This window comes from Aythya ferina, assembly GCF_964211825.1.
Source record: "Aythya ferina genome assembly, chromosome: 7".
Lineage (NCBI taxonomy): Eukaryota > Metazoa > Chordata > Aves > Anseriformes > Anatidae > Aythya > Aythya ferina.
The window spans coordinates 3,929,664-3,956,534 of NC_140302.1; the positions used below are offsets into that span (position 1 = coordinate 3,929,664).

A 26,871-nucleotide genomic window follows, 5' to 3' on the forward strand; every position below is an offset into this window, starting at 1 on the left:
TGCTGACTAAAACAAAGAAATGAGCAACCATCAACATGACTTCTAGGACAAATATTGTCAGCCCCCATGTAAAACAAGATTTTATAGCCTCTAGGAAGATGGGAAAGATAAATACCATGTATTTTTAGTTCATTTAGGCTTCTGAAATTGTCTCTTGTTACGTTTTCATGAACTACCTAAAGAATATATGGCCTAGACAAAAATCACTGCAAGAGATGGGAAACTGCTAGAAGAGGTTTTGACAAAAAAAAATAAAATAAGTTAGGAGTCACACTAAACATAGAAACAGCTCAAAAGTCCTGACTTTTCCTTTGAGTTAAATGGGTAGAAGGCCAACTTTTACTTTTCTCTTTTCCCAGACCTGTGCACAATGATAATACAACTGTGGCTAAAGTAGTGTTGAAAATAAAAGGGCGAATAATAAGCCATAGGAGTAGTTAAATCGTTTATAGCACTGGGTTATGTGAACAAGAAGTGGAAAGTACTGTGATTTGCAGCAATTTACCTATCAATACAAGTTTATGTCAGCCCCTTTGTTTCTTTTTCTGTTCTGGGGCATCTCCTATTGTGATTTTCTTACCAAGGTCATCCCTCTCCCCAGGCCTGTGTTGCTTTCACTAGCCTTACAAAATAAAGCTGTTATTTAGAAGGTTTTACTCTAAGAGAAACCCAGTCATATCTTTTTTTGCTCATGTTTCTTGTATTTTGCCATTTGAGACCAATCAAAAATTTACTCAGCATTTAGCAGACAATGCAGCAGAATTTTTATTTTCCAAAGATCTTTAGCTTCTGCCAAATACGATGTTGATTGCAATGTCTAAAATTGACTGTATTTCACCAATACCATGGTGACTTGTTTTCATTGCTAAAAAAAAAGACAAAAATACCATCTTCTGAAAAATTTCACAAAACATCATGAAAGCTCTGTGGGGTTACTGTAGTTGATCTTTGGTGCCGTGCTTATCCAACAGGGATTCTGGTCTGTGGAGCACAGACCTCCCCCTTCTCCCTCACCTGCTTTCAAGTGGCCTTGTGACTGGCCATTAGCCTGCAAAGCCGTTAGTCAGGAACAGGCACTTAAGTGGTCAAGTGCCTGTTCCTGACCTCCCCACACTTCTCCTGAGGCAGGCCATTTCTAACCCTGAGAAATACTGTGTGACTGCATAATGACAAACCAAATCCCCTGTATTTGCATAACTGTTGTGACAAAAGTTTGATACTATTACAACACAGGTTAGACATTTTCTTAATGATCCGTTGTGTTTTATTCCTCTCTGCTTTGAGTAATGAAGTAGGAATACAAATATTTAAACAAGAAAAGGACAAAATGCTCTTGTTTGTAGCTCATGTATCTTACTTTGTCAGCTGTATAAATGTAGTCCAGACATTGAAACTTGGCTGCAGGGTCAAAGGTGGACGTGACATTATTGTGAAGTAACTGTCACTGGAAGCACAGTTCCTGGTCTCCCATCTTAAAAAGCACATGGCTTAAAAACAAAGCATTTTTTGCCTCAAAATGTGGCCCTGTGTACGGTAGACTGCTGCATAGATAAAAGGGAAGAAATGCTGATATTACTCGAATAGTTACTGAGCATTAAGTTACCTGTAAAAGATGCCTTTTAATGTGAAACTCCATCTTAAAAGTACTGTGGAAGAGATGAGACCACAAGGCGGAACAAGAGGGAAGAGAAAAGAAAGTAAGTATGTCAGGAGTGTAGCTCAGGAGGCTGAAGCGGAAAAAGCAGCCTAAAGCTTCACTACAAGTTCCTAAATCAGAAGCGTGACAAAACTAATCACAGCAACAACAGAATGTGGAAGGCAGCACATCAAAGGGAAATGTCTGATGGGCATGTATATACACTAGTTAACTTGTGCAATAACCTGAGAAGTGTATGTTTACATACAATCTGTAGAGATGAAATCTAAGAATTGCAAATTCCTTCCATAATAACAAGTGTACACACAGTCTTCCCCTTCATCCTTAAATCTCTAAGTCCAAATCCATACAGAAATATTATCAGTACAATGTAAGAGAGTATCACAACACCAGGAGCAAGTTAGTTCTGGAATCTTAAGCAAGCATCAGTTTCTCACCTCTTTCTTGTTCTCATTATTGCTTGGATGTTTCTCCAAATCTGTTTTCAAATCCAGTTTTTCAAAGGACACTTTGATTTTCAGTTTCTAAGAAAGTCAGCAGATCTTAATAGTCAGGGGCTTTAACTTGGATGTCTGTCATTTTTAATCGCTTGTTACATGTGTACCATTACTGTGTTGCTGATTACATGAGAAGTTGGTTATTTGTTTCATTACTCTCCCCTCTCCTATTTCCCATGGCACAAACAAGTTATCCACAGACTTTAACATATATAAAGTTTAAGAAACCAACATGTTGGATGGTTGTATGCTTTAGTTATTTTTAAAATCTAAGCCATTATGGAAACTAATTGGTTTGTATGAAGAAACAACATGAAAAAAAAATGACAGCATGTATTTTAATAAATGCAGTTTCCTCACAGTCTGACCTAGGTTGTGCAAATAATGTCGGCAATGAAAAAGGGCATTTTAAAACTTTACAAAAGGGCCACATTGCCCATGAAACTTCAGTAAGTACCTGAGAGCCTGTCTGCAAAGTAGTGCTTAGGGTTGTATCCCGTGAGAGCTCAAAGAGCAAACACAGAGGTGTTTGGCTATGAGGAACATGTTTCAACCCTAAGAGCCCTGTAGCCACAGTCCTGCAGTGTCTGAAAGCACAGAAGTGAGTTACAGCTGACTCAGACAGTCAGTGCTCTCTCTAAGGACCTCCTCTGCAGAGTGGCCCATCTGCTTCCTACTCCCGTGAACCATGTGTTGAATTTTCAAAAGGAATGTCCTGGTTTCAGCTAGGATAGCGTTAATTTTCCTCCTAGTGGCTGGTATGGTGCTGTGTTTGGGATTTAGGATGAGAATAATGTTGATAACACGCTGATGTTTTAATTGTAGCAGAGCAGTGCTTACACTAAGCCAAGGACTTTTCAGCTTCTCACACTGTCCTGCAAGTGGGCAGACTCGGGGTGCAGCAGGAGCTGAGAGGGGACAGACCCAAGAGAGCTGACACAGACTGGCCAAAGGGGTATTCCAGCCCATCCAACAGCATGCTGAACAATTAACGTGGGGGGGCTGGCTGCTCAGGGCATCAGGTGGTGAGCAATTGTATTGTGCATCGCTTGTTTGTACACTTTATTAATAGTAGTACTACTATTATTATTACTATTATTTTCATTTCTTTCCCATCCTAATAAACTGTCTTTGTCTCAACCCACAGGTTTTCATTTCTTTCTAATTCTCTCCCCCCATCCCAGAGAGGGAGGGGGGAGGGTGAGTGAACGGCTGCGTGGTGCTTAGCTGCCGGCTGGCGTAAACTATAACAAGGAATTACACCAGGGTCAAGAAAAAGCACGTGTTAGCAGCGCAGAAGTAGGAAAAAAGCCATTTAAGGGTTAATAATGAAAGAAAATATGTATGTAGGCATTGTAGTGCAAACATATAACAATGCCACTTAAAGAAGTCAATACTGTCTTTTAAAATCCTCTTGCTATGCTGTAACCTTTAAAAAGGAAATACATGTTGCCTTTATTCTTTGAAGTGTATCTTTACAGTTCTCCAGTGAGAGAAAAGCAAATGAATTGTTTCAAATTTATTACTTTTTAACATAAGCCCGTTTTTTCTTAACCTTTTTTTCCAGACTATTTCCTTATTGTTTCACAAAATGTACTTTGTAGCAAGACCTGTTACCGCAGTAAAACTCAGTGAATCCCAATAGGTTAAAAGTCAAACAGTAAATTCTAATTTAGTATTTTATGACCACTGTGCTTCAGTGCATTTCTCTTAATTGTGCAATTAAAAACATAAACATAATTGCAGACCATACCTTTTGATTTTACAGCTCACGGCCAGAGTGGTGAAAGAAACTTGAGTTACTGGGAACTTGCCACAGGCTACTCCTCTTGTGGCAATCAGACTTCTAAACCAAGACAGTTGTTGTCTGTCTGGACTCTACCGCAAGTGTCCTCACAACAGCATCATCAGCTGGATTGTGAGAGAATTTCCAACCACTCTTCTGCTTGATTTTTATCATTTGGTTGGCCTGTGGTTGGCCTGCATGATCACTTCAGCCCATAACCCACTGCTATTAAGTAACCAAACCACATGCATCCTCTCTAGCTAGGTGGTACGAAGGACTAGCCTAAGTCACCATTACTACATCTGCAGGATCAGTTCCTGTTGGCTGTTTACAGCTCTCTTCTGTGTACAGTTTCATCAGCTGTGCAGCAGGGACTGCCAGGGGACTCTGGACAAGCCAGATTCTCCAACACAACTGCTTATCAACACAGCAGAAGCTGCCTAGGGGAGTCTTTAAGGACACTCTGGAACTTATCCCTGGAGAGCTCCTGCACCACTGGACTGCACCCTTAATGGAGTTCAGCCATCTCCGTGTTTGGAGTCACTCCCTTGTTCCAAAGCCATCTTCTCCTGGATGCATGTGACTACATGGGGAGTTCATGGACCACCCAGGCACTTGAACAAATTTAGTACGATGTTCTGTAATTCGTCAAATGGTCTTGTTTTCGTAACATTTTAAGGCTCTTTCATATTTCTTGAACAAGGTAAGGGGATAAAGTGCACGGTAGGATACCCTATGTGTTTAGTTTACAAAGTGCATGCCACATATGAATGAGAAAAAAGTATTTCCCCCTGTGGCCTCAAGCAGGTACAACCATTTTGGAATGTAGAAAATAACCTAATACATAATTAATCTTTTTTTTTTTTTTTTCTTTTTTTCTTTTTTTGCCGTTGAGTTATGCTCTCAAATACAAAACAGCCCTTTTCTCATCTTTTTCTTTGTGATTAAAAATGCAAACTACTACAAGAAAGTCAGTAGGAACTCTGATGGATACATAACTAAATGCACTGAGAAGGGCCAGGCTGAAGGCTGAAGGTTCCAACTAAGCTCTGGCCATCGTGTTATGGAGAAGCCTTTAATTGCATCCCCCCACACAGTAGTAAAATATATGGTACAGAATTTGTGTTTTCCAGGATAAAAAAAATATATATATAGTATCAAAAGAAGTAATAGCGACTGTAAAGAATTCTCTCCTCATGGGTTTTTAGATTTGCAAACATAAAAGCATGAAAAAGCGATAGTAAATTCATTATCCAACAAAAATAAACGCTGAAAAAAACAAAGCCTAAGTTCAAAGAGCTCCTTTTTACAATTTATATTAAAGACCTATCATGAAATATGGTCTCAGAATGAGACTTCAGAGTCAGTATTATAGGCTAACAGTGCCACCTGTAACTATGCACCCAAATAGCTGTAATTATGCATTTATATAAACTATGTGGCGAATAAATATGTCATTCTTGAGCTTACACTTGATCTGTGTTTTTTTTTCTAATTCAGTTGACCTCAATCCCACTACACAGATGACAGTGGAAAGAGCAAAGGAAGGTGGATTAATGACTTGAATTTGCTTTACCATGTCTTTATTCACATCATTGAACACCACATATACTCTGTGATAAGACGTTCAGATACCTTCTTGAGTAACTACCTCTACATGGAGACTACCTGGTACTTAGGTTTTGGGTACTAGCCAGACAAACGGCAAAGAGTGGGAATACATCTCACCTCTCCCCTACCCATCTTCAACTTTCTCGCTTACATTGCATCTCCCAAATCAACACAGGATATAATTCTATGAAATGTTGGATTTTTCTCCACTATCTACCATCTGACTTCCATGTAAATATCCTATGTTCAGTGGATCAAACATAGGAATTTTATGCGGGTGTTAAATGATGGTAGTTCCAATCTGTCATAACCTCCAGCTACGAAACAGGGACCAGGACAAGCAATGAAGTCTGTATAATGTTTTCCATGCAATTCTATGTATTCTAGCAGGCAAAACACTATTATCCTGCAGCCACCTCACTTAGCAACAGTCAGCATTTTTCTACACCTATTAATTGTCCAGGTGCTCTGTTGACTCGCTGCATGCAGCTATCCTGATATAAGGACTGACTACACACAACAGATGATCCTTGTATATACCACACACATAATAATGAATGGCTGTTTACATACAGAATCCCATCTTAGAGCTTCCAGGTATTTGGCAAAGGTAACTCTTCAGTGGATGATGGCAACAACTGAGTCACCTTTACAACACCATGAGACTCAGAACGTACATGTTTCCTGCTGAGGGTACATAAGAAACTATGTAAAGATAGAACAAGAAAGTCATGTTCCACTGTGCAGTCTGTGTGTGTGAACACAGTTGTTGAGAGTGCTTCTAAAAAAATTAGGCTAAGAGCTTTAACAACAACCTTACCATTTTAATTCTGACCCTTTTTTTATGGATGGCTATGGTGAGTGGCCATGCTTTGCCAGGCCATTCTCTGCAGCATCCCTCCATGTGCTCCTGCTCAGTACCATGACTGTAGCCATGTTGGGCACCTCCACAAGAAGCGCAAAGGGGAGAGATGAAGGCTGGAAAAAAAAAAATCTCTTTGGATGTTAAGACTCATCTACTCACAGGTCTGTAGATAATTCAGGAAAAAAAAAAAAAAAAAAAAAAAAAACAACGACAACAAACTCATGTTGCTAGATGCACAAGAAAACTGAGAACTGGCAAAACTAATAGAAGTAATATCATGGGCTAGAAAGGCTACGAACGGGTCTAACTTTTGGCATTATTTTACTCTACAGTGCTAGCCTTCACAAAGCTCTTTCACCTTCCCTCTAACCTTCTTCAAAATCTTTAAGTTGATTCACAGTACAGTCATTTCAACTCCTTCTTACCAATACTTCCTACCTTAATGCTCTATATTGAAGGCTTTATTGTTCCACAGAAATGTTGATTCCAAAATCCATCTTTCAGAATGCCTTTTACTACCTATAATATCATCTTGCTAATCACCAGTCATGCCATTTTAAGCATTTACTTCTGCTATTCCACTTTTAGTGTTAACATGTGCTATTAGTAATTGTACTTCTTAGCACTTCTGCCCACAAGCTATCACTAATAGCTTTCAAAGCTAGTAGAAAAATAAAAAGACCAAGACCTCTCAGGGGATACAATTATAACTACCAGTACATCATAGCAAAGGAACCAGTGTTCTGAAAAATCCACAGGAAAATATACATTAATACCAAAAGCTGACTCAAAAACTCAAATGGGTTAGCTAGCATTTTTGTTGATGAAGATGTATTTGCCTAATGGTATATAAAAATTCTGTCACATGGTCCTTTGCTGAGCTACTGTTTTGCAAAGAAAACATGCGTAATAATCACAAGTTTTGAAAATATGATAAACGGATTTTAAGTTGAATGAAGTTAAGTACAAAAAACATTGCACTTAAAGAAATTTTTGGACTTACTAAGTCACTTTTATGGTAGTAAACTACTACATCTTACAAATCTATCTGTCAACTTCATAACTTTGCTCTTCAGAACACAATGGCAAATTTTGCCTGATTCCAACATCTGACATTTAAAGACAGACACGAAGTTGTACACCCTACATACTGTGCATTATAAAATCAACAGCAGTTTGAATTGAAGATGATACTGAGCCTGGAAAGGTAGCAAAAGCAAGATGACCAGTACCAAAATGTCACATAATAAACCTGTAATGTTAAGTCTATTAGATGACAATTGAAGAAAATAAAATTCACCTTTCAACATTAGTCCATTCAATTAGGAAAATCACATCCTAGGATTTACATGAATACTGTTCTCACAAATGTGTTTTGTTGGTTTTTTTTTAGTACCACGTTCACTGTTGCAAAATCAAACAAATGGCAAGGTATCTAATGTCAGTAACGTATTTTGCAGTAAAAAAATAAGAAAGTACTCATCAAAATTTACATTTTGTGTTGTATATGCACCTAGCACATCTGCTGTGCCACAGTGACAGATGTTTATTAATATGGATATCTAATCATATTGCTAGATTGATAATGGCTCAGTAATTCATCTTCTAAATAGTGCACAAGTTTTTGATTATATGGTGAACCAGTTATCAAAATATTTCCCAATAATTATTTTTTTTCCATTTCCATGGCTTCAGAAAAGCAGCATTATTTTGCAGTTTTGTTTCAGAAATCACTACAAAGTTCTATCACAGCAACTCCTATAAGGTGACTTTATACATGTTTATGTATGCTGTATGGTAGACCTGAAGAAACTTCTTTTAACGTGATGTCTAATATGAAAATCATCTAAAATTGATGGAAATGTGTTTTGATACGAGAGCGATCCCTTGAAAAAATACTTTCTGCGGTAAGTTTGGTGACTCAGGTCCACTCTCTCAGTTATGCTCAGGAAGATAATATTTAATCCTAAATATTAGCTTCTTGTGCACTAGCACATCCACAATTTTTATTCCTTGATACCTGCAACCTGAGTACTGTACTTGACTCCCACAAAAAAGTACCTGCCTTGAAAATGCTATGCAAAGAGCAAACTAATCTCGGATTTTCAGAATAAATAAATACTTTGCATAATGGGGATAAAAAACAATTTTGGAAGCAGACTGTATTTTTTCTTTGTACTTTTCTTGCAGCAATTTGATAGTTGCACTTTTCATGCTTGTAAGGAGATGTAAGCAAACACATTCTCATTTGTACTGTTGACTCCCAGAATTATGAATGGCCCCACAGCACTGAAGAGACATGCTCACTATGTTCCCATTCCCCAAAATCTCCCACTTTCTTGATAGGCTCTCCTTGTCACTCAGAACTACTTATGTAAACAGTGTAACACAGAGAGAGTGTGAGTGAAATGTTTGTGCTGTCAGCCTTAAGCATTCAAATGTCATGAGGTAGGATCCAAAATATCACTAAACTGGAATAAATACCGGGTTATTTTAAATAATAAATCTCAAGTTCTTTGTATCTGCTTTGTATCTATGCGTTCAGGAGTCACATTTCCAGGATTTGCTCAATAGCCGTGGAACATGCTGGTGATGAATTTCACTTACAGTAACGTAACTCAGGTGTCAAGATATGAAGTAATATGCAACAAAAGATTTCTAACAAAAGTATGAGTTGTCAGCATTGGCTGTTTGAGCCCAAGAAGACAGCAGTTAAAACACAGAAGGTCTTAATCCCTATTCTACTCATCAGACATCAGTAAGAAAGCTCTCTTGCAGCCACATGGAAGTGAGAGGTAAGTGGCAGACTGAGAGATGGACACAGAAAAATTATTAACGCTGGTACTGTCTGCTAGAATGCACGCCCTCTGGCAGACAGTTGTATGCTGATAGTTTTGCACAAAGCTGTTTAGCTTATTTTGTGTTTCTTTTCATCTTAAGGAATTCACAATAGATGGGCAATAGAGAGCATTCATCATTCCTGTTGCAGAAGCCCTCTTGCAGAATGCTGTGAGGAAGGGATTTCCTTCCCTGAGGCAATGGAAGTACTCACCTGCTAAACTGTTTAGCTGCAGAGACTGAACTAGAGCCAGAATTTGGGTCTTAAATAGGTCATTCCTTACTGTTGTGAACTGCCCTGTGCAACCTCTGTTAAGACAGGTCATTCCTGGTTACAGTAATTATATACTCCAAAGGTTTTCTTAACAACCAAAAAGGCAAAGGAATTTTCTTCTCTGAATGGACACAGTTCCTACAAAAAAAATATATTCAACACAATTCAACAGGACACTTACTTACTTGCCATTGGCAACCGTCACTGTCACTTCCCTATGTCAAGATAAGAGCACTGGAAAAGCTGCTCTGCACAGGCTCTGTGGTGTAACAGACTTTTAAATTGTGTCACAGTAATTAAAATTTCCTAGGACAGAACAGGAGAACTACCTTCTGGGAGTGTTTCAGTTGAATACAACATACAAAAAAGAGTAAGATAATAGACCTGAGTAAAAATGACAAATTCTTAACCTGTTTTTTTTCATTCATTTTTTTAAACTATACTTTATTCTAAGCCCTAGCACTATAGCTGTAAGTTGTTTTGTCACTCAACAGGAATTACATTTGAAGAGAACTTCTGGAATTCAGAAATTCTGAAACAAGTTGCAGCACAGAGCGCTTGTTCACAGAAATCCTGATGGAATCCCGAGGATGGGAATCCACATGCAGCTTGTGCTGTATCCCAGGCCATGATAATTCTTTCCATATTAATAAGTCTGCTGTATTGATGAGAAAAGCTGCCTTTATCACAGTTAAGCAAACCATTAAACATACTTACGTATTTCTCTTTAAATTTATAATGGTCATCAGACTGTATGAGCAGAATTATGTGTCTATATAGCTTTTTAGCACGGCTTGTCCTAGATTTGGTTAGGAAGACAAGTCTGTTGAATTTTTTAAAGTACTAGTGATGAAACACCACACAATCTAACTGAAAGGGAAACACAAAATGTAGGCTCCACACTGCAGCGAAGATGTAAAGGAGAAGAATGGCCACTCAGTAGGGACTTCCCTTTAGAGTATTTCCACAATAATTCTTCCTTCCTCTCACTGCTTGCTTTGTCTATCCCTCAGAAGCTAATGTGAGACGTTATCTGAGTGGCTCTAACTTGGGAATGTGTGAGAGCAAGGAAGTCATTTGCATTCCTATTCCCAACAACTGTCTGTTCTTCAAGCACAACTTACACTTCACCTGAGATCCACTGAAAAAGCTTTATGATTATCATGGGGACTCAGATTCTGCTGTATTGCAGAGAAGAACTGCTCTCAGAAAGAATTTGGTGATCTATGCTGAAAGTGTCCCTTGAGAGAAAACATAAACAAATCTCACAGTTTAAAAAGGTATGAGTAAGAAAAGAAAGACAAGATTCTCCAAGTAACTCAGTGACTCTCATTAATCCAGATTGAACTGCAAGTCCCAGAAGAAAAATTATGACTTGTGTAAAGAAAAGCTGTAAAAGAAACACACATGGCAAACAGAACACTGGCAGAGCTGAGCTGCAGTAATCAATCTGGCTAGGACCACCATTTATAGCCACAATATATTTAGAAATACAAACATTTTAGACACAGAAGGAAAATTAAAGGAAATGAACAGAGTGAACAATTGTAATACACCTTCCAAGAGCAGTAACTTCTCTGGCAGCAACTTTTTCCTGCCATATCCTGTGTTCGTCACCCAAGAGCAGCAGCCCTTGGTGTACCACAGCACCAAGCTCTAACAGTTGCTAGTAACAAATGCCCACCATGCAGTGCCTGCAGTTCGTGCCTTCCTATATATGCACTGAGAAATCTTGTAGGTAAATCCCTTTTAGAATATTAATTTTATCCTGATCTGATACCTCTAACTGTCCCACTTGAAAAGCAGTATAAACAGAGGCCAGACAGCATTAATTAAGAGATTCAAAAGAGAGAAATGGAATCTTACATATTCCAGTATAATTAACTGGGAGCTATGGTCTATTTGTAACTGTTTAGCCAAAAGAAAAAAGTGTTATTTTGAGCAGAGCAGTACAGTATGTTAGCAATTACCACAGGACCATACATATAGAAGACGCTTCAAACCTCTTCTGGCTTTAAAACCAGTTGGCATTCAAACCAATGGAAACAACTCTGAAAATAAACCAGTACTTAATGAAAAATATAAACAAAAGGCATTGGTGTGAAAGGCCAAGAATTTCCTTAATTTTGGTACTAGTTTATACAGCTTTCCTTCAGCTCTAGGTAAAGACAGACAGACTAGTCTCAGGATAGCGAGAGAACAAGTGATAGCCATAAGGGTGGATGTGGGAAGCTGTCCCGAATGGAGAAAATCAAACAATAGATTCCTCTGCTTCCTGTTTCTCTGACACAACACTAATCAGAAGCACACTACCTGCAAGTATCCCAGAATATCATATATTTCAAGGGTTAAAGTACCTATGAAAGTGTGCTCAAAGCCCCTTCTTCCCCTGACTCCCTGCATCCCAACACCCAACTGGAAAAACTCAGAAACAAGTATTTAAGCCCTACTACTTGTCACCCAGGTAGGAAGAGGGACACAATGTTTGTATCCTTGCACAAAGCTTTAAATAAAAATTCAATGACTTTTACTATGTAAAGATAATTTTCTTCCCACCTACAAAAGATAAACAGAAAAGCATTGAAATCCAGCTGTACAAAGGTTTACTATAGGCAATGTGAAGATGAGAATGTGTTCAGTTCCCTTAAAGAGTTCCAAGTGGGTAACCGACCTCCTTTCATCTTTATCCCTTGCATTAAGAACAACCAGACACACACCCTTCTTTAATACTTCAAGGCTCTGAGTGCACCAAAGCCTAAAGTAGCTCCCTTTCAAATGGTTGCTACTTATCACGCCCAAGTTTTTAAACTATTTAAACTATTTAAAATGTTTATCCGTCTTAGCATGGGATACAACTCCTTCTTGCCCCTAATGCGATGATTACTGATCCACCATCCAACTGCCCTGTGCAAAGCGCATCCTCCTGGGGCAGGCAGTAACTTCTAAGTGCTATTTCATTGCTCTGTAATGTGACTACACTTCCTTTTGATATACTTTCATTGTTCAATCTATTCCACTGCCAGTGATGTTTATAGAAAGGAAAAATCAATATAGAGCAAATTGTTAAAAATGGGTAGCTATGCTCTATATCGGTCAGACTTTATACACCGCTGTTCTTCACAGCCAACTTTGACATAAGCTTTTCTTCTATTTCTCCATCTCATGGAAGTTAATTTCTCCTTCCCCAAATGATCACCAAGAATTTTAAATAGCTATGTTTGTGCTATCTGAATCGTGACACTCAAGAAATTGTGTAAGGATCCCATTTTCACTGTTTTTTTAGAGCTTTTGTTGTTTTATTTATTTTGCTCCTTCGTATGCTGAATACACATAGACTTCCCATAAACCTAACAACGACCTCAATGACAATACCAGCTACTTCTTTTAGGGGAATAAATGAGGTGCAGACACAGGGATTATCTCAATCATAATGAAATAAGTATTACTGGAGCAAGTGTATTTAAACAACAGCTTTTCAATAAGCTTACTGTGGATTGAAGATACCCTGCTAAGCTTTGAGACTCTGTTAATTCTCACCCGTGCAGGTTATACCACACAGTGTCACCACTTTCCTCTGCCATCACAGATGACACAGAACTACTGGATGCATTTGATCTACTACTTGCTGACATTAAGGACAAAACTCTCAGATGATCTTAACAGTTCATGACAGATATAAGTATGCAAAAATATACTGCAAGAAGATCATACATATGCAATCTATAATGCAGACATTTGATGCAGACTTTTCCACCTTTACCATTCTCTACAGGCCCAGGTTAACAGCTAGGTGCAATCTTTCAATAAAGAATTTACTGCTGTTGGGCATATGGTGAAGTACGACTCCATGTGTATGACCTGGACATTCCAAAATACCTGTCACGATATTTACTCATATTAAGGTCACACACCTCCATGTCCCCAGATACCAGCCTCTAAGCAGTCAAGTATCTGCTGCATTGCTCAGAACACCGCCTCACTGAACAATGCCAACTGCTGGCCATCTGCCTTTCAGAAAGGCAAGCACTACAAAGCCATTCCATCCAAATGCAAGCTTTGTCCATCATTTCCCATCCGACTTTCTTTCAAACAAACCAGATGGTATGTCCACACAGAACTGAGGGCATGACAAGGGAAATGCCAACTTTATAACAAGAAAGCTAAAACCTGCTCTCAGCTGATGTCAGGCAGTCAGGAGTTTGTGGTATGGGCACGTCTCCCTCTGCCCCACAGTGTTATGCCTCAAAGGTGTCAAGAATATAGTGGGACAGAGAAGCCAAACTGCCCACTGACCTTCATGAACAGTTGTACTACATCAGGATTGAGGTATACTGTAAGAATGAATGCCACTATCAGCAACATTTTAAGGAGAAAGAAATCTAATCCACAGGAGTACCAAAACAGCAACCTCCAAAGTCAGTGAATAAAAAATGTGGTTAAAAATGGTATATGCTGTTGAAGAAAGAAGTGCTGAAATTATTGCTAGGCTGTGTGAACCCAAAAAGGTCCTGGTTTAATTGAAAATCTTTGGAACAGACTCCAGTTCTATTTTTAGCAGAAAACACAGCAGTTGAGTACTGTTTCTGCTGTTCAGCATGCTCCCAAGGTAAGCATTTCTGAACAGTTTTTCTCTTTAGTATGCATATTCAAAAAAATGAAAATAAACTACAAGGAAAAATAAAATGAAATACACAGAAATTACAGTAAGAATGGGTGTAGCTCTGCAACTTCTTGAAACAATTTTGTTTTACTGAATGCTGACCCTGTCCTAGCTTGACTCTTGGCCATAAAGAAAGGAGGGGTTCAGATGAAGCCCTGTCTTGTGGACTGATCATTCAGAAGAAAGCACACATTTGGTATGGTGCAGAGGGGGAGGAAGAAAGACTATAGATGAACGGGTTTTATGAAGATGAAGGCTGTGTCTCCGTGAAGTAAGCAAGGTTTCATCTGCATAGTGATGAGGGTGACTTTATTAAGTGCTTTATGAAGTGCTTTATTAAGTCAAACAACTGGTCTATAACTCAGTTCAGGGAAGAGAGGAAAATAACAGTAAAACAATTGTTAAGAAGGACTTAGGTCATATATTCAGTGTTTTAACCATGCTTCGTCTACCTGCCCTATAAATCTCTGATATACAAAACAACCACATCCAGGCACACAGTTTGGAGAAGCTCTAGCTGATTTGGATATGGCTGGGTACCCCCATAAAACCTGCTTTTTCGGTGCACACATGGGAAAATGTGGCTTACTCCATGTAAGACATTTTACAGTCTGATAAAGAAACCATGGAAAACATTTTGAAAATTCAAGTCCTTTCTACCTGGCACCACCTTTATTGAATAATGAAAATCTGCACATTTGCATGATTTGAAAGTATCTCTGCAAGAGTGCTTTGCCTGTTTTATTCTTTGCTAGTTCACAATGTGCACTGTGAAACACTAGAGCAAGAAAGGGCCTTCTCTTGACAACTGCATTCTAGTTATTAGCCTGTTCTCCCCATGCTCCTACAGGCTTCTACCTCTCTGGCTTTCTTTCAGTCTTTCTTTTTCTATTCCATCTTCTAGCAGCTCATGCTTAAATCCCTTTCTGGGGGATCTTCATGGTACTCTATAGTACAACAGCCACAACGAGGGAAAAAGCCCTGCAAGAGTTTCCTATTCTCTTTATTTCTTCTATCCAAGACCGTGCAAGGAGGAAATACTGAGTGCTAGTTTGGAAGGTATCTTTTAAGTTATTTCTGATAATATGTGGCACAGTGTGGCACAGTGTGGAAGATTATTCTTTCCATTTTGTTGCGCATGCACCAACCTGCAGAGAAGCTGCAAGCTCTAGAAATTCGAAGTTTGTAGCGTTGCTTCTAAGGTTAAAGAAGAAAGATGGCACAGAAGTTCCTTCCTGGAAGCCTTCCTCACTCCTTTTTTCACCAGACTGCCCACCTGCCTCCTTGGTACGATCAGAGCAGCAGTCCAGAAAGTATCACCACTTCACTAAATTCATCTCAGTCATGAGCAAACCTCTGAAGAGTATCTGCAAATTGTGGCGGCCAGCACCACGAAGTCTACACAGCTTCAACAGCATTCCCTTCTACTTTATAAAATACCATCCAACAGTTCTGTTTCTTTTTTATGTAACTATGTGTGGCTACTACTGGTCCTCTTTCTTTCAACGGTTAGTGTTGATTTTTATGTATCCGCAGAGAGTACTATCTGTACTATCAATTTTGCCAACTCCACTTTGACACTTAAACTCTATGCTTGTATTTCATAAACACCAGACAGATCAACAGTGCAGTAACTGCATAAATCAGCTTTTTTCACCCCGGACAATAAGCAGTCAAGAGAAATGCTGGTGTACATCATACTCTGGATGTGACTGATCTCTTGTAGAAGTGTGCAGCATTGAATCAGCAATGAATCCAGCAAAAAAAAGTAACTAATATTTTACGTCAACTTTCTGGTCGTAATTAACTCACTGACGTGCCTACACTTCCAATGAAGGGGTTGATAACTGCGGAAGTTTCCAGTCTTTATTTCTTGGAAACCTTCCAAAGGCGTAGCTTCTAATTTCTGCTGATTAATTCAGAAAAAATCTGAACATATGGTGTTATAGCAAAAAATATATAGCATGTGCAAAATATAGCAAATAAATTCTGTAAAAAGAGGTCTACATTTTAAACGAAAAAGTTAGGAGAGGTGCTTTGCCTTTTTAATGCTGCTACTTTATTTCTCTAAGATACTTTTCTGGGCGTTCTTTTCAAACAACAGCTTGAGCAAAATAAACAGAGAAGCAAGTCTCGCATCAAGCCACAAAGTACAAAAACCAGGCTGATTAATGTGCCAACTGGAGAATGCTACAAAAACCAGCACATCCCTAAACATTTATCATATGAACAGCTATCTGTAGTATGTCACTGATCACATCACATCTGGTTTGGACACCGTATTATCACCTCCCCCTGCTAGGTGAGCCTGAGCCATCAGAATAGACTCAGAAAAGTGACAGAAGAGAAACAACAATTCTCAGCTGCAGCTGTCATAGCCCTGAGTGCACCAAAAAGGCCTCAATGGTCTTGAACAACCTCACCTGAGGCCCCCTCCCACAGACTCCACCCACTGGCTCAGAAGCTCTATTTAAGCCCTGCCCTACCCTCACCTTCCCTCTTTGTCCCTGACCAGGCCTGCACTTACAGGTATGTCTGCCTCTGTTTCTAGTTCTACCCTCGGTAGGCTTTGGACCTATATTGCTAGTGTTGTGTTTCCCAGATAGATCTCTTGTGCAGGTGCTGTACCTTGGCTTTGGGAGATTTCCAAACCTAGACCTGCTTTATCACTTAGCTTGTCTAGGACTGTTGGTGGATTTTGTTATGAGTGCCCTGTGCTGACTGCTGTGTAACTCTGCTCTGGTCAGTGAAAGCTCTGCAAGCACTGGGATTACTTTTGGATCCAGGCTTGTCTCCATTAGGAAGCAGCTGGTTCTTGCTGCTCCCTAGCAGTAGCCTTTATCTTTACAGTCTCAGGGTCTTACTCCTCCTGCCTCAAAGACAATGCAGATGATGACCATGGGTAGAGAAACTGAGCAGTCTGAGTTAAACTGGTTGCTGGCCCTGCAGAAGCCTGGAACTGAGCAGGTAACTTTAAGCCCTGCCTGATGGCTGCATGGTGCCTTTGGGATGCTCTGCTCCCTACTGGGGAGCCAGCATTGCTTCTGTCCATTCCTGTTGAATGGTAAAAATGCCTGCAGAATACAACCTACACTGCTGTGAGATGACAGAGCTTTCACCCTTCTCCTTAGTGCTGCTCATAGAGATACAGTTCTTCCTTGGTCTGTAACCCATAAGAGACTGCCCTGCTACAGACTTCCCAGTTGGCTAAGAGCAATGGCTTAGAGGCTGTTAAATTACTGCCTGAACCCCAACTTGCTTGAGAGACTTCTGTTCCTGTTGGCAGGAGCTAGTACTTCAGGGTCCTGAACTTACTTTGCAGTTTGAGTATAGTAGTCACTAAAGCTAAAAAGTGAAAAACAGCACTTTCTAGTACAAGAGATGCATATTATCTGTTCTTACTGAGAAGTTGTATTTGCTCTAATGTATTCTGTGACTTCATAGTTTGTCTCATTTCTAGTCCTGGGTAGATGCTAAGAAGGATAGACAGACAAATTTATCTGTCTTATTCATTAGTGATATGAATTCATGATTATTCATTCCTTAGTGATATGGTTTAGTGGAGGACTTGTTAGTGTTAGGTCAGAGGTTGGACTTGATGATCTAGAGGTCTCTTCCAACCTAGAAATTCTGTGGTTCTGTGATTATATTACTGTATTGAGTATGATCCTTGCTTTGATATGCATGTGAGGCATGAACATTAGTTCCTCATTAACCTCCTGGCCCAGCCAATAAACACTTCCATCGCATCACTTCTTAGTTTCATCTGTGCTAATGACTGTAGTACTGGTATCAAGAAGTATTCAGTACCCTGAAGTGCTGGACTACTTGTAAGATTGCTAAAAATGCAAGGAATTTGAGGTCTCCCAAAAGAGGTGTGAAGAGAAACAACAGTTCTTAATTCTCAGTGATTTCTAGAGGGCCCATTGTTCTCATGAAAGTATTAGTTACTTAGAGATACTGAGGCAGAGGTCTTCAAATATTTTTCAAAATTCCCACTAGTATATTGCTTTGTCCTATGTATGCTATAGGACATACAGGAGATGTGACCTTAACAGGTCAGCAAAAACAATGGATTTATAGTATACAAACACACTTTCCTGGTCTTAAATTTATAAAATTTAGAATTCCTTTTTAAATAAAGTCTTCTGAGTTTTACTATGTGGAACATGTAATTGCACTAAGAATCTGTCTTCACAGCTTCCACACCTACAAGGAATTCTACAGCATAAAAGAAATGATTGAGAAATGGCTACGGACAGTCCATCAGGGAGTCAACTAAACGCTGCAAAAGCGAACATCACCAGAATTAAGCTGAAGAATTGTAGATTTCCAACCAGCTAACTAGCAGAACTCACTCCTTATGAATACACTGTTATATCCATGTTATTGGGAAGGTAGTAACTTTGAAATGCGTTCTTACTCAAAGACCAAGCATAGGATTGGTTTAGTTTGTTTCTACAAAATTTAAGAGCTTTCTATTTCAACTATCAAATGACTCCTTGTTTTCACTCAACATAACATTCTTTCAAAAGAATGCCTATCTATATCTACAGGAGGCTCAAGTTCTGAGCTCTGTTAATTACACCTACACCTGACTTCCTCACATGGAAAATGCAAACTTATAAAATATTTTGCAAGAATGCCAATGTACAATGGAAACTAGGGTAGTTACATGTCAAAATAAAATAGTTTTTGCTGCATTTATAAAAACTGCCTAACCATTAATCTTGATATTGTGAAGCATTACTTCACTTTAGATATTACTTAAATCAAGATGCATATATATAAAAAGCTGCTTTTTTAGAAAAGTTAACTGTTAATAATCATCAAATGAAAAATTAGGTTAGAATTGGCAATTAGAGGAGCAGTGAAATAATTATACATGCCTACAATGTAGAAAGATATATAGGTAAGTCAATGCAAGAAATGTGAAATAACAGAACATCTGCATTCTTTTGCAGAACAGCTTGCATTTTCCCACTACAATTGCTCTCCCAGTGAACAATGTTAGGGGCAAAAGTTTATCCTTCCCATATTAGGGAGGGAAAAACAACAAGCTCAGCACAATGTGGCTTCAATCAATAGTGATTCAGGAGTACCACAGTTCTTGCAATTTTTATGTAATTAGCTTACCCCAAACCAATCTTTTCCATTAAAGCCTTACTTTGGAATCATAACTTCACTCACAGATCAGTATTTTCTTTCCAGAACTAGAAGCATCACAGCATTGATCAGAATTCAGGGAAGACATAAGCAATTGCATATGCAGCACTTCAATAACCAAGAGTTACTAGGTTAATTATATTTAAATTTTAGAAATAATTTGGAAGTTAATAGCATTCACAGGGGAAACTGAAGCACCTGCTCTATTTTCAACTTTTTGTTTTCAGTAACACATTAGTAACTTTGAACTTTACAATCTAATTATGAGACTAGGAAGGAACAGACTGATTAAAATGTTCAAGAAAGAAGCTACACCTCAAGTATCATTACAGCAATTGCTACCATAAACCTGACACTGTCCTGGACCCACTGGAGAACATCCTGTATACCTACAGCACAAAGAAATGGCCTCTGCCAAAGAGCTTGTAATCTAACAAGAAAGAACAGATGACTCCAATCCAGTCTTCCATTCATCTTCAAAAGATAGAGGATCTGCAAAACTATGGGCAAAGGCCTTACCTTAGTTCTTAAGGATGGAGCAAGTTCTTAAGGATGGAACACTGGGGACAGGAGTGTGATTAGGAACAGACAGCACAGCTGAAACAAGTTGTCTGTCACACCAACTGCCTTCTGTGATGAAAAAGCAAATTCTGTGGATGTGGGGACAGCAGTAGATGTTCACCTTCATTTTTAGCAATCTTACAGCATCCTTGCAAGTGAATCAAAGATGTGAAACTGCACTGTGGGACAGCAAGTAAGACCAGCAAGCTAAAACACTTGCTGATCTCTAATCCTCAATAACCTGGAGCAATTCCATGAGAGCTGTGAACGAGAATAAGGAGCTTCCCAAGTACAGCGCAGAAAGGACTTACTTAAAAATATCTACCAGGTGGCAAAGAAATATGTATGTATTAGGGAAGTTATGAGCTGACTAGGGAAACTGTAGTGAGAGAGGTAAGAGGTACACTAAAAGGTTTTGACAGTGAAGGCAGGTGGCTTGTTTCCAGGAAAGGTGAGAACAGAACTGGTAAAAAGTCTGTGTTTAAAGGAACAACAGAGAAAACACAACAGGAAGGAGGCTTAAGTGGCAGAAGCAGAAAATGCAGATTCAAAATAAAGCCATTGCATGTAAGCATGCATATGCAACTACCCCATTTCCTCTGATGCTGACATGAAACTTTGTTTTATCCTTTCCCTTTAGTATCTCTGGTCTAAGTGTGAACAATGGTTAACAATTGCTTACTGAAGTCAGTTTACATGTGGTTTAGATGTATTTTGTCATGTTAACATTGCAGAGGAAAGCAAGCAACATTGCATTCATTATTTTGGTCACTAGCTGTTCACTGTATTGTTTTATGAGTCTTTAACATGTTTTCTTAACCTGTAAATCAGCAAGCAATGTTATACATGTATGTGTCATTCTTCACACCTAACCCATTCTCTAACTAGTCTTTATCAATTTAGAATGTTTTTCACAGTTCAGAAGTAAATTCTGACTTTGAAATTTCTAACAAATATATATAATCACAGAATTGTGTGGGTTGGAAGAGACCTCAAGATCATAGAGTCCAACCTCTGACCTAACACTAACAAGTCCTCCACTAAACCATATCGCTAAGTTCAACACCTAAATGTCTTTTAAAGACCTTGCGGGATGGTGACTCCAATTCCCTGGACTGGAAGTAAAAAAATATGTAAAAAAACATATTAAAACATACCTGAATATTTTACTGTTTGTCAATTATGCGTACTAGAGAAAAAAATCAAATCTATCCAACTTACTTGCAAGTTGGATATCTAAATACTTTGACTATGGACTGATGGCCAAATTATGTGTTTGGGGGGAGGAACAAAGCTTGGAATGTTTGGTTTCAACACTACATTCCCCAAGGTGATTGTCACTTTGAGTTGTGTAGAAGAACAAATGTATATGTCTTAAGAATTTAAAAAAATCTGTCAGAGGATGAATATTCAGCACTTCAAGAAAAACACTCCCTTTTAAGAAGTTATAATGAGCCCTAAAAAATAAGACCAGTAGAACAGCAAATGATATTTCTGATTAACTGTTTGCTGGCATATGTCCTCAGGAAACACCTGAAACTCTTTACAACTAACATATCTGCAAGAGCATCCACATGAATATCATCAATTGTCACTCAATTATCACTTAAATATCATATGAATAAAGATATAGTACCATGCATGAAATTTGCTCAATCTTTTGAGGTGGGAGAGGAGGATGTGTGGGATTTTTGTCTTCAAAAATTCTCACTTATTTGTGAAAGCTGAGTTTGTATACACTTTAGAAGCTCTGACATGCAAGAAGAATGAGCAATACCAGCTGATTCTGCATTACATGATATGATTTAACTTGACGTATCTCAACACTTCATCACATATCTGAGGGACCATGTTACTATCAGAGGGGAACAACTGCCTGCGGCTACTACTTAGTATACATGCAGTTCTGGCAGGGCAGCCAGTATCTCACAAGTACTGCAAAATCTTAGTTAACATTTAAACTATCCAGCTAATGCAATTCTATTGTTCATTTTAACAATAAAATCTTACCTGTTTCATCTACCATGTTGTACCAAGTAAATCCTACTGGTTCTGTTCATCAAAACAACTATGATAAAACACATGCAAATATGTGCACACAACTAAATTATACTTGCTTTAGAAATGAATTCATCCTAAAGAACTTCTTTATGCAATTAGTTCTGGTCAAAGTTAGCTTCAAGATAGAACCCTAAGAGAGTTCACCTACTTTGCCATGTAGCTGAACGGTCCAAAATAACTTTATGATGTCTCAGTGGGACAAAACTGCTTCTGACAAAACAACCTCTCATCTTTAGGTAATTTTTGATGAAATGCTTAAGTTTAAAGACAGCTGGTTTTTTTTCATCTTCTTATGATGCAAACATTAAGTGCCTGTGGACTCTCAAAAGGATCCCAAACTGCTTACTGAAATAATGATGAGCTTTGAATACTCTGATATGAGCAATGAGGAGGATTTTTTATATATACCCGAAGTAGAACTGTAGATTTAATGGCATCCAATCAGTTCAGGGGCTTTAGCAATGTAGGTACTATTACTGTACTAATAAGATATTAATAAATACGTATTGCCACATTGTATGTCAGTGACAGACTGGGGATGTGCGTGTGGGGGTGAGGCTCAAGACAAGATGGACAGGGCTGAATGGAAATTATAGAAATCTGAGGGCTAAGAGGGGTGAGAAAAAGGTGAAGAGATCAGTGGATTTGAGGGGGCAATGCAAGAGCTCTGTAGTATTTCAGGGAAGTCTAGCTGTTGAAGAGAAACCAGGATCATGGGTAACTCTGACTTGGGTAACTGGCAAAGAGTGAGATATGATGAGGAGCTGTGTGGGTGAACTTGAATAGGAATTGAATCTTTTTTCTCTTCTTCTAGTCCTGTGGCCTCTTTAACTCCCAGTAAGTACAGAACTGGCATCCTACTCTCTTCTTGGGTCCCCTTGTTTACTTCCCCAAGCAAACACTAGAGAGGGACAGCAGCTAAATTAACACTCAGGACTGTGCTTGTTAGCAGGTATGGAGATTTGCTAGATTTGGCAGCTACACTTGGGGTCTTAACCAAGACTACTACTGAAAGAAAATGTTAATGCTGGGTTGCATTTTCTGTAAGTAGTACAGGTCTAAGCAGAAGTAGTTTTTTTCACTTATAATAAGAGTAATGTGGGGACAGCTTGAGGGGGGGGGGGGATGATTTTGCTAGATTTGCTTTTTAAAGTATTGTTAATTTCCTTTATTTTGCTATTTTTACTATGTTTCTAGTATTAACTCTGATGTTGGTTGCCATTTAAAAAGACAGGTCTCAATTGCCAATGGCAAGTGGGATGCATTTTGTAAAAAGCTTGCTGATAGTCACACTTGCAAAACAGGCAGGGGTAAAACTGCAGCAACTATAGCTTCCTGTTTGATGCCAGATGAAGTCTAGTAAAATAAACATTTTTATTTGTCCAAAACATAGGTTAACTCTTCTGGATCTGCCCCTTCCTGTTGCTGTACCAAAGGTGACTGACAGTGCTTGAGAACACAGCTGACTTTCTCGCTTCCTTCCCCATGAACATCCAGGAATGAAGACTGCTGAGGCCACCACAAGCACCAGCCTGTCTTAAGGTCTGAGCTCTTCTCTAGTCTGCAATTCAAAGGTCTTGGGCACAGAAGACATAAAGGATTATGACATTTTGTGTTTGTTGCACCAGATGCTACTCAGGTAAGTAGTGGATTTTTTGTCATTTATTGTCTGAGTAAATCTGTTACCCTTCAAATGCACTAAAAAGCCTTCATTTTTATTTCGTCTTGATGAGTGTCTTCCAAAGGTTTAGATTGTGGAGACTAGAGAATGTTTATCAGTTGCATCACAGGGAAGGGAAAGCAGCATTTCAGTTCTTTGTTCAGCTTTTGAAAGCATTCTGTTTCCTGGGTGAGGATGAGATTCAAGGGATTTGTCTGTAGATTTTCCGTTTGGCCGTGTTAGATAACATTTTATAATTAACAGGGTTTTTTTGTGCATAGTAATTCTGAATTACTTAATTCTCCTCATGTGTGGAGTTTTCCAGTGTCTTACAGTACAGTGTGTAATAGGATGATTGTTGAAGACCTAAGTGCTTTTAAGAGCTTAGTTTGACCTCTATCCCTTTGTGGTCTGAGTCTCTGACGTCTGAAATGCCAGTGGAAAATGAGCAGGAACATCTTGAAAACTCAGTCTAGAACTTACCCCCTACCAGTTTCAAAGTAGGAGGATTTAATCTGGTTTGAGCTTTCACTTCTTCAGCAGAGGCTGCCGTGTGGGAATACGCTATTTTAAAGGAATAGCTTCTGCAGTGAATGAATTTTCATCCTTTAAATTGAAGATAGCTCTGTGACTGAGCTTTTAAGCAAATGTAACTTATAGAAGTAATCTATATAGACATAAAGCAGTCAGTTAATTTAACTCACTGCTTTTATATATAGATTGTAATATTTGTGACATTGTTTCATTGTATTGATGGGTGGTATCTAAACTGCAGAGAACAGACCAGAACTGGCCTCTGAAGAGGTAGACTTTTAAGGGTGCTAAGAAGAGTTTAGTTTGGATTTGGGTTGTAGGATCTATCTGTGAAGTGTCTCTGTGTACTGCACTGTAGTTTAAAAACTTGGCCTGTGAATCAGTTGGTTCACTCTAAACACAAGCGTACTTGCTTAAAATATGAGACATTGAAGAAAATATAATTTAATGCAACAATGAATTCTGAAGTGCTTACATAACTATATTAGGGATCGACAAGCTTATGACTCAGAGTTGTCTTAAGAGAGGTCCATTAAAACTCTTTACGCAGTTGATTAAAAGCTGTTGTATGACTTTTCAAGTTACTATTCTTCAAAGCTGCTTTTTATAGAAACTGAATATGTTGCTAAGTACAGGCTTAAGTACATTACTGATATACAGTCCCAAATGCATGTATTTTTCTCTCAGTAAGAAAATACTTTGTGTTTTTTTTTCCTAAACTGTCCAACAATTCTCAAATTACTTTATTGGTAAAGAACCTTGAAGTGCTTTTGAAATAACTGTTTATTTGTAAGTTTGTCCCAAATACAGGACTCAATGTTTTTAAATACATGGAAAAATGTGGAACAAAATTACCTCCAAAAGGACATCGGGTTAGGGAGATATGTATATGCTTCCTCTGGGAAGGTGTGGCTGCTATGCTGTAACCTCTATTCTGTGATTCCAGTGTTTTGGAGCGTGCAACAGGCAGAATGACTCAGAAGAGAACTGACTTGAAAACGTACATGGACATATTCAAATACAGCTTTCTAACAGTTTGAGATGAAGTTATGTAAGGTACCAAGGTAAGACATTACTGCATACACAATATGGTAAGGACAACTTGGCTTTTGTTACTAACAGTCCTAGAAACGTAACAATAGACTTGTTAAGTTAGTCATACCCCAAAGAAGTTACAACTTATGCATCAAGCGTGCAGTGAACAAGTATTTTGTATATGCTTGCATTTCTCTTACTATTGTCTTGAAGTAAAAAGATTAGTGTACTTCCTATTGTCTTGAAGTAAAAAGATTAGTGTACTTCCTAAAATTGTGTAGAGAATCATCAAAACGCATCTTAAAATATTGTAGAGTTCCTCAATGTACTTCGAAGTAAATAATAGGATTTCCCCTCTCTCATCCCAGTAGATTTTAGTTTTCCCCCTGGTAAGTTTTTCTACAAACGTGTTCTTAGTGGATTCTCTGGTGATCTGCAACACTGAACAAAAACTGCTCATGGACTCAAAAATGCAAATTATGCTGTTTTCAACAGAGCCAAAAATGCAAAGTTAAGAACATGAACTGGCCTTGTTAATCTTGAATAATATAAATCTAGTAATTTAAAGAATTTGGTGAGAGGTGACTTCAATTGTAAAGCTTGACTTGAGGGCAGAACATTTTCTTTTACAATGGTCTCAACTCAAATTGTATGCTGCAAAGAGAATAAAATGATTACAGAGTTCAACAAACAATTTTTCAACTCTCTCTCTCTCATGTGAAGGTGAATTTAAAATGGGCTACCATGATAAAATGCTACAATTGTCTTCCTGAGAACAGGCCTAAGCCAGATCTTGGCTTTGTTAGCTCTATGCAACTCTTAATTTACACCCCTGAAGAATCTGTCCAAGAGGCTTAGAATTTTCTTCATATCTTGCATGAAACGACTTATTTTATGGGACATGAAAGGTCTTGCAAGAGTGCTTGTGTTTTAAGGCTTACCTACCTATCAATAGCAATATTATTAATAAAAAGAACTGCACAACAACCAGTACTTACTTTCAGTATAACTCATTTGATGAAATTTACTGAACATGTATTTAGTACGGGGCAGAAAAAGCTTCTGAACTTAAGATTGTTTCATATATACAGTTATTACACAGCACATACTGTCAAGAGGGAAATACTAGCTTTGAAAGCTGTCTGCTGTAGGACATTTTGTTTTCCCAAGCTACATAAAGTAAAGTAGTATGATACAGTTCTGATGAAAGCAATAGCAGGCAATGCAATATAAAATATGCATGACTCTGAATGTATACACCAGACATATGCTCTGTCCAGTATGTTTTATGCATGACTAGAATATACTACATGCTAGACAGCATGGTATGGTAGAAACAGAAGAGTAACAGACAAGACAGAACTACAGTATAAAATCAAGATGATTGTTTCTTTTTTTTCTTTCATTGAGAGGAGAAATAAAGCACTAAAAAAATAAAAATACTTCAACAAGCCAAATGAAAAACAACAGAAAAGATTTAAGGACAAGCATGGTTTAAAACTTGAAACTTCCCCTCCAACAGTTCTGTGCTACCAGCTAGCGCTGTAAACCGAATTACATTATCTTAGCCACTCAACTTTGTAAAGACACTGTCAACTGACATTAAAAACTCACTATTTCCCGTCATAACAATATGACAATGGCCTCCAAAATTTATAAGTACTGA

The 26,871-nt window shown here is 38.4% G+C and overlaps 1 protein-coding gene and 1 long non-coding RNA gene across 7 annotated transcripts in view; one reads left to right on the forward strand and one right to left on the reverse strand.

Moving 5' to 3' along the window:
- LOC311440068 overlaps nt 1–25,234 on the forward strand; it is a 599,898-nt gene extending 574,664 nt beyond the window's left edge. Inside the window, exons 47-48 of one of the 2 annotated variants that reach the window (XR_014695191.1) lie at nt 23,370–23,615; nt 25,117–25,234. This is a non-coding gene — a long non-coding RNA (uncharacterized lncRNA). Of the gene's footprint in view, nt 1–3,922; nt 5,405–23,369; nt 23,616–25,116 lie in introns of those variants that run through there. The other variant, XR_014695192.1, reaches the window with a different exon arrangement.
- The window catches only part of CTNNA3 (catenin alpha 3), a 468,549-nt gene that overhangs the window by 23,788 nt on the left and 417,890 nt on the right, over nt 1–26,871 (reverse strand). For 2 of the 5 annotated variants that reach the window (XM_084526475.1, XM_084526476.1), the window contains one exon: nt 24,936–25,646. The exons of the other annotated variants lie outside the window; for them this stretch is intronic. In XM_084526475.1, coding sequence (XP_084382601.1) covers nt 25,619–25,646 — 28 coding nt within the window. In that variant the 3' untranslated portion in view covers nt 24,936–25,618. Of the gene's footprint in view, nt 1–24,935; nt 25,647–26,871 lie in introns of those variants that run through there. 5 annotated transcript variants of the gene reach the window in all.